This window comes from Orycteropus afer, unplaced genomic scaffold, assembly GCF_000298275.1.
Source record: "Orycteropus afer afer isolate SDZICR_OR568_19922 unplaced genomic scaffold, OryAfe1.0 scaffold00623, whole genome shotgun sequence".
Taxonomy (NCBI): Eukaryota; Metazoa; Chordata; class Mammalia; order Tubulidentata; family Orycteropodidae; genus Orycteropus; species Orycteropus afer.
In genome coordinates, this window is record NW_006922210.1 from 283606 (window position 1) to 292776 (window position 9171).

General features: G+C 41.2%; 1 protein-coding gene across 1 annotated transcript in view; it reads right to left on the minus strand.

The window, feature by feature from the left end:
• Positions 1 to 9171, minus strand: part of NDE1 (nudE neurodevelopment protein 1) — a 70667-nt gene that overhangs the window by 52816 nt on the left and 8680 nt on the right. The window contains exon 2 of the mRNA XM_007956469.1: positions 4948 to 5101. Coding sequence (XP_007954660.1) covers positions 4948 to 5101 — 154 coding nt within the window. The remainder of the gene's footprint in view (positions 1 to 4947; positions 5102 to 9171) is intronic.

Genomic DNA, 9171 nt, shown 5'->3' on the forward strand with positions numbered 1-9171 from the left:
GCTAAGGCACTTGACTGCTAACCAGAAGGCTGGCGGTTCAAACCCACCAGCCACTCCTCCGAAGGAAGATGGGGCAATCTACTTCCGTAGTGATAGTGTCTCAGAAACCCAAGGAGGGGTCACTATGAGTCAGGACTGACTCGACTGCACATAACAACAGCAACAGGAGAATAATGAGAAAAAAAATGTGAAAAATGGAAAAAGAAAAACAAGGAATGGGATTAACCAAAAGAAAGGAAACAATGGGAACCCAGAACAGGGAAGAAAGAAAATGCTGAAAACTAGAACCTGGGAAGGGAAGAATAAAAAAAAAATAATAAAAAGCACAATAATAATAATTTTAAAACAGACACAAACAAACAAACTAAAAAAAAAAAAAAAAATCTGGGCAGGGCAAGGCACCCAGGCTCTGTCTGAGCACACAGACTGGGATAGAATTCCTCCCGGCACAGAAGGTTGGAAGTGAGGGATGGCTGCACCTCTGTTCAGCAAGAAGGTGGGGGGGTATAAGAGTAACAAGGGGAATATCTCAGCTTTCTAGTTGTTGGCATGGTTTTGATCACCTCTCACCCTTGATTTGCAGGCATCTCCAAATAAAACAGGGTACAGCATTCTAGACCATTAACCTAATGTTCTTGTGCTTCCCGGTAAGTGGAGCCTATTCTTAAGTCCCTGGAACCTGGAAGAACGTTGTCACTTTAAATATCCAAAATGGTCGACACTTGTAAACATTCAAAATTCTTATGGCCTCCAGACAGGCTAAAGTCCACAGCTCAGCCTGCCTTCCTCTTTGCTGCTTCCCCTTTTGTTCACTATCCACTAGTGCAGTCCTCCATGCAGCCCCTCACTAGCAAGGCTGATTTTTTAGGTTAATTATTAGGTTCTAACACCATTTGGCAATATCTAAGCTGTCTATGCCATCAGGATTGCTGCCAGACTGCAGCTCCATGTCTCCTTTTTTAATGTTTTCATGCAAGTTCTTCTACTTGGAGTTTAGTCCACTTCTAAGCTTCCCTTCACTTCTGAGCTTCCCTTCAAAGCTCAGGGGTCCAGGACTATCTTCTGTATCTGTGCTAATTGCTTCCCCTTTTCTTTGTTGAAGAGGGTCTGTGCAGTCTGTCTGCCTATTCCGCCATCTTACTGGAACTCCCTGAGCTCGTACTCAGTTGTATGCTACAACTTCCCTAAGACTATTTCCATTCAGGCCACATAAACCCAAACCAAACCCACTGCCATAGAGTCAATTCAGACTCACAGCAATCCCTACTGGGTTTCCGAGGTGGTAAATCTTTATGGAAGTAGATTGTCCGGTCTTCTTTCTGCAGAGTGGTTAGTGGGTTTGAATCACCAGTGTCTGGTTAGCAGTCATATGTCTTAGGCATTGCATCACCAGAGCACCTATTCAGGCCACATAGGTGCTGAAAACACACACACACACACACTTTTCTCTCTCTTAATCCTGCTCCTGCTCTTCTTTCAAATTACTTTTCTTCATCAAACACCCTTCCTAGATTCTACAAATACAAAAGAATACATTCACTCCCCATAGGGAAAGTTGAAGGTTTAATTTTTAAGTTTTTTTTTTTTTTTTTAAAGGCAACCTCCTCTGGTTTATTAAATTGTGTAAACAAAGCAATTTCTAGAAAGTCTGGATGTGCTGGGTGATGTCATGGTGGGTAGGCCAGAGGCACAGAAAGAGCCACTGTAAAAGAAGAATGTCTAAGAATTGCCAATTACTGATAAAGTGAGCACAGGGTACGCACACCTCCAGGCTGCTTGATTCTGGCTGGTGTTCAGTTTCCTGGCTGTGAGTAGAATGTCTCCACCAGACAAACAGAGGCTGACCAGCCACACCTGCTACATAGCAAATTCCCAGGTGTGGTTTTGATCACCTCACACCCTTGATTTGGGGACATCTCCAAATAAAACAGGGTATATAGCATCCTAGACCATTAACCTAAATTTAAATGCAGGTTCCAAGAGGATGCAGTTAACAGGCTTCTCAGTCTGTACATAGACTCAAATGCTCCCCTTTCAACTTGTGGACATGAAAAGCTGTTGCTGAAATGTGCTTTCATTTGGGGCTAATTATAATAAACTGTCAGCTGATGGAACCATCAATAGACTCTCTGTTTGATCCCTTACAAGCTTTCTTATTCATCTGGTGATGAATAAGCCAGTTGTCATGAAGTGTATCTCAGTTGGATACATTTCTCTTAGGTGACTGACAAATATGTACTGGCGGCAGAGTATTCTTTATTCCAAAATATTTTCTTCCCCCTGCTCTTTCCTCTGGGCTGCACTCATCTGCCATGTGGTTGTAATGAAGAGAGGTCTTCTGCACGCTCTAGGGTTTAGGCCTAAAGTAGTTACTTACTTAGTAATTGCTTGATATTTAATTCAGCATCCACTAAGAGTGTCCTACCCTCTCTAAGCTGTCATTCATACCACAACCTCCCTTTCACACAGCTTTCTATCACTGAGAACCCTCAATTCCTCATGGCCCATGGCAGAGTCAAATTCTAGTGCCTCCGGGGATCAGGTTGTTAACAAAACGAGTGAAGTGGGCCAGGTGTTGGGATAAGAACAGCAGCAGCCACAGTGTGAGGAAGGTGGGGGAAGGAGAGGACAATGGGGACTGTGGCAAACCAAGAGTACACTTGCTCTGTCTAAACAATCACTACCCAACATTTTGTTGCTGTGGAAGAATGCAGTCTGGTGTGGCCAGGTCTTCTAATTCTCAAGGGAAATTAGAAATGCAGATTTCTATGGGAAACCTCATAATATTAAATGTTGGTATTAAAATAAAACAAAATTAAAGATGTAAATTTCACTATCAAAAGAAAAAACTAAACACTGAGCTCTAGTTAATGATAGGCAGGCTGAAGAATGAATTAGGGGGAATTATACAGATGTCTCCACAGCAACTAACAATAACAACAACATACAGATGTCTGCAATTATCTTGAAATGTATTAAGGAAAAAAAATTAATGGATAGACAGATACATAATAAAAATCAAGTATGATATATGTTAATGGAGAAGTTGAGAGGGTGGATATATAGGCATTCACTGTAAAATTCTTTCAACTTTGCTGGATATTTGAAGACTCAAAATAAAATGCTGGAAAAAAAATCCACTAAATCCACAAATAAAAGTCTATAGGCTAAAATGACCTATGGATGGCCAGTTTGTGAAGGCTGATCTCCAACATCAAGTCTCAAAGCCATTGTTTGTCTCTCCCAAGTTTTTCTTTACCCATCCCCACTTTCCAATCATCAAGTCTGCTGCTCCCACATCTTACCATACAGTAGTGAAGTGGACCTTCCCGAGGTCCACTTAGCACTCAGTCCTGTCCATGTTATGAAGCTGGTCCAGATTAACTCTTCATTAACCCCATGCACCAAACTGCTGCTCCCCTCATACACACCACCCCTCCGTTTCACACACCAGCTCAAGTCCTTCTCATTTCCTCCGTGAAGCCTTTTCTAAACCATGCAGATCTCTCTCTGATGGACCCATGGTCAGGACTATGTAGTTTAGCTCCATTTCCTGTTAGGTGGTCTTAGGTCTGTCTTCTTGTGGCTCCTTTAACATGTGTATCACACGTACAGCCAGATACACACTGTAGGGTCTTGGCTTTTTCCCCCAGCTGCACATCAAAAGTCAAATGGGAGCTTTATTTAAAATAAATAAAGATAGATAGACTATGCCAGGACCCCATCTAGACTTACTGAGAATCAGAATGGGAGAGGGAAGACTCAGGCACGTCTAATGTTCATGAAGCCAGCCAGGTGCTCCTGGCTGGAGCAAGGCTGAAAGCCATGTTCTCTAGGGTGTAGTGCCGCTTAGTGATCAGCTGCTAAACCCTACAGAATGTACAAAAGGTACAGTCTTTATCTTTTAGAGCAGTGGGTCTCCAGACACTTGACAATGTCTGGAAACATTTTTGATTGCTACAACCAGGAAAGGGGGTGCTACTGGTGACTAATGGGCAGAGGCCACTGACACTGCTCAACATCTTATAATGCACAAGACAGCCCTCTACAACTAAGAATGCTCTAACCACAAATGTGAATAAAGCCAAGGTTAAAAAACCTGCTCTAGACCAAACTGTCCAATAGAATTTTTTGCAATAATGGAAATATTCTACAGCCCCTCTGCCCAATAATGATACCCACTGGCTACATGTGGCTGCTGAGTACCTAAAATGTGGCTCATATGACTGAGGAACTAAACTTTTCATTTATTTAATTTAGTTTAAAAAGCCACACATGGCTAGAGGCACCCATACAGGACCAAATAACTCTGGACCTTACAATGATCAACAATTCTAGCAACATCCCATTCTCTGAAAATGCCTGCCTTCCACTTGCTTTGGGGAATTGTTATAATCAAGAAAGACTGCAGGCGAGGCTTGCTGGCAGAGTGGGGTGTCTCCAGGCACTTGGTGTAGCCAAGCTTGCCAACCCATGGAGCTAGAGCTGTGCCCCTTCAGGCCAAGGCTTGCTGGCAGAGTGGGGTATATCTAAGCACTTAGCAGAGCTCAAAGAGCTTTGTAACACTTGCCTGAGCAAGACAGAGGACAAGGTGCCACAGGGCTGTCTGGTCAAGGGCCAGAAAGAGGCATGCCTGCTGGCACTTTTGAGAAGAAGCTGTCCTGACCAAAGAACTGTATTCTGAGTGGTTCCCGATCCTGAATCCTGTTACTTCTGTAATAAATCCCAAAGTCGTGAACATGGGGAGGGAAAAAAAAAAAAGGCTGCAGGGACACATGTACGACTTGCTTCTCATACCTCCTCCCATTTCAGACATAAAGAGATCAACTGCTACCTCCATTCACCAGCCTACAGGTAGGTGGGAGTGTGCCCAGACATAGCCCCTTCGTCTGCAGAGCTCATTTGTCCAACTACACACTGCACATCCACGTTGGAAGCCCCCCTCACCTTGATGGTTTCTAGCTCCATGCGGAGACGGTTATTTTCTGACAGGAGGTCCCGGTTCCTGGTTTCGATTTGTTGCAGCTGCGTCTCCAATTCAGCTTCATATTCTCGGCTTCCCTCTTGGAATTCTCGCAGCTCTTCTTGAGTATTCTCTGCCCTACAGCAAAATTCCAAAACATAAAATAATTATTGAGTGCTTAAGTGTACCAGACAATGTGCCTCTCATGTGGATCATCTCGTCATTGAACTACCTTCTGAGGCTGAAGCTATCATCATTCTCATTTCACAGATGAGAAGATGAGGTTCAGACAAGATGAGTGACTTGTCTGAAGATTACACAAGTAGTGGAAAGCAGAGTCGGAACCTCAACCCAGGTTTGCCTGACTCTGAAGCCATTTTTTAATCAAATCACATTCATTCATTCAATACTTTAGATACTGCATTTTCTGCAGATTTTTTATAAGTAAAAAACAAGTTGCCATCAAGAAAATTCTGACTTATGGCAACCTCACATATATAATATAGAACTGGCGGTTCAAACCCATCACCCACTCCTCAGAAAGAAGATTGGGCAATCTACTTCTTGGGCAGTGATGCTGCCTCGGAAACCCAAGGAACGGTTGTTATGAGTCGGATCTGGCTCGATGGCAGGGAGTTTGGTTTTTATTTTTTTGGTATGCTCTGTAGGGTGTTCGATGGCTTTATTTTCAAAAATATTAAATAAAAATATTTATTTTCAAAAGCAGATTTGCCAGGACATTTTTCTGAGGTGCCTCGGCGTAGAATTAAACCTCCAACCTTTCTGGTTAGCAGTGAAGTGCATTAACCATTTGCACTATCCAAAACCAAAAACCAAAACCAAACCCATTGCCATTGTGTTGACTTAACCCTGTAAGAGAGAATAAAACTGCCCCAAAAGGTTTCCAAGGCTATAAATCTTTATGGGAGCAGACTGCCATATCCTTCTCCCAAATAGCAGCTGGTAGGTACATATTGCCCACCTTTCCATTAACAGCTGAGCACTTAACCACTATGACATCATGGCTCTGCACCATCCCAGAACTCCTTATCAGTACAGGTATACCTCAGAGATTTCGCAGGGCTGGTTCCAGACTACTGCACTAAAGTGAATATCACAATAAAGCGAGTCACACAAAATTTTTGATTTCCCAGTGCGTATAAAAGTTATGTTTACACAATACTGTTAATTATTAATAATTACGTGTAACAGCATTATGAAAAAATTTGAAATACTGTGAGAATTCCCAAAATGTGACACAGAGACACAAAGTGAACACATGCTGTTGGAAAAATGGCACCAATAGTCTTGCTCAATGAAGGGCTGCCGCAAAGCTTTAATTTTTATAAAACGTCGTATCTGTGAAACACAATAAAGAGAAGTACAACAAAACAAGGCATGCCTGCAAATCTCCAGAAATCAGAAAAAATATAATTGTTCAATTATCACATCACTATAATCTGCTGCCCTACCCCAAGCCCTCATTTCTATTTTCTTTTTTTTTTTGATGAAAATTTACACAGTAGAAGATACACCCATTCAAAAATGTTTACATATACATTTCAACTGGTTACATTCTTCACACTGTGTCATCATTCTTGCTATATCTATCCATATTGTTTTATCAGTATTGTCTTAGATTTCCAAAAAACCAAACACCAAACTCACTGCCATTGAGTCGGACCCAACTCACAGCAACCCCTCCTTGGGTTTCCGAGACATTATCACTACAGAAGTATATTGCCCAACCATCTTTCTGAGGAGTGGCTGGTGGGTTTGAACTGCCAGCCTCTGGTTAGCAGTCAAATGTCTTAGGCACTATCTCCTAAACTTCTGGAAAACGTGATGAATGGTCCTGAAGTAGAGGGTCAGCAAAAAAGGGGAAGAACCCTCAATGAGATGGACTGACACAGTGGGTACCATGATTGGCTCAGGTACAGCAAATATTGTGAGGCAGGCGCAGGACCAGGCAGAGTTTCATTCTGCTGTATACAGGGTCACTATGAGTCAGAGCCAACTCAACGGCAACTAACAACAAACTTCTCATCCACCACTTGTCTGTCAGTCTGTTCTACTATAGTGGCTTGTGTGTTACTATGATACTGGAAGTGATGCAACTGGTATTTCAAACACCATTAGGGCCATTCATGGTGGACAGGTTTCAGTGGAGCTCCCAGACAAAGACAAACCAGGAAGAAGGATGCAAAGGTCCACTTTTGAAAAAACCGGTCACTGAAAACCTTATAACTAGCAGTGAAACATTGATACAGTGCTGGAAGAAGAGCCCCTCAGTTTGGAAGACACTCAAAATACAACTGGGGAAGAGCAGCCTCCTCAATGTAGAGTTAACCTTAATGGCATAAGTAGGGTAAAGCTTTTGGGACTTTCATTTGCGGATGTGACACAACTCAAAATGAGAAGAAACAACTGTAAATATCCACTAATAATCAGAACACAGAATGTATAAGCATTGTAAATCTAGGAAAATTGGAAGCTGTCAAAAATGAAATGGAATGCATAAAGATCGATATCCTAGGCATGAGTGAGCTGAAATGGACTGGTATTATTGGCCATTGTGAACTGGAGGATCATATGGTGCTCTATGCAGGGAATGATAGATTGAAGAGGAATGACATTGCATTCACTGTCAAAAAGAACATTTCAAGATCCATCCTGAAGTACGATGTTGTCAGTGATAGGATACTATCCATATACCTATAGGGAAGACCAGTTAGTACTTCTATTATTCAAATTTAAGCAGGAACCACTAAAGCCAAAGATGAAGAAACTGAAGATTTTTACTTCGGCAGTCTGAAATTCACCAAACATGCAATCAGGGTGCGTTGATAATTACTAGTGATTGGACAGCAAAAATTGGAAATAAAGAAGTAGCATCAGTAGTTGGAAAATAAGCCCTTGCTGAGAGGATGATACTAGTGATCACATGATAGAATTTTCCACAAGACCAACAACTTATTCATTGCAAAAACCTTTTTCCAACATGAATAGCAACTATACACATGGGCCACTCCAGATGGAATACACACGAATCACAGACTACATTTGTGGAAGGAGATGATAGAGTAGCTCATTATCATCAGTCAGAACAAGGCTAGGAGCTGCCTATGGAATCATAAGATAACTGTGATAAGTGGATCAGCAACTGAGTGGATCATACAAGTTTAAGGTGATGTTGAGGAAAATTAAAACAGATTCACCAGTACCAAAATACAATCTCAAGTGTATGCCACCTGAATTTAGAGACCATCTGAAGAACAGCTTTGACCCATTGAAAACCAGACGAATTATAGGATGACATCAAGGACATCATATATGAAGAAAACAAAAGGTTATCAAAAGGAAAGGAAAGACAGACAAGACCAAAATAGATTTCAGAAGAGTCTGAAACTTGTTCATAAAAGGAGAGTGGCTAAAGTGAATTGAAGAAATTATGAAGTAAGAGAGCTGAATAGAAGATTTCAAAGGGCAGCTCAAAAAGACAAAGTATTACGTAAATGTGCAAATGTAAATGTAAGTATGCAAAGACATAGAGTTAGAAAATCAAAAGAACACGCTCAGCATTTCTCAAGCTGAAAGAACTGAAGAAAAAACTCAAGCCTTAAGTTGCAATACTGAAGGATTCTAAAGGCAAAATAATGAACAATGAAGGAAGCATTAAAAAAAGATGGAAGGAATACACAAAAGTCACTGTACCAAAAAAATTAGGTGATGTTCAACTATTTTATGAATAACATATGATCAAGAACCAATGGTATTAAAGGAAGAAGTCTAAGATGCACTGAAGGAATTGGTTAAAAAAACTCAGGCTCCAGGAATTAATGGAATACCTACTAAGGTGTTTCAACAGATACAGTGCTTGAAGAGCTCACTTGTTTATGGCAAGCAATATGTAAGACAGTTACCTGGTCAATCAACTGGAAGAGATCCATATTTGTGCCCATTTCAAAGAAAGGTGATCCAAACGAATGAGGAAATTACTGAATAGTATTGCTAATATTACATACAAGAAAAATTTTGCTGAAAATAATTCAAAACAGTTGCAGCAGTAGAGAGTCATGGAACTGCCAGAATGTCAAGGTTTCAGAATAGGATGTGGAATGAGAGATACTATTGCTGATAGATGGATCTTGGCTGAAAGCAGAGAATACTAGAAAGATGTTTACTTGTGTCTATTGACTATGCAAAGG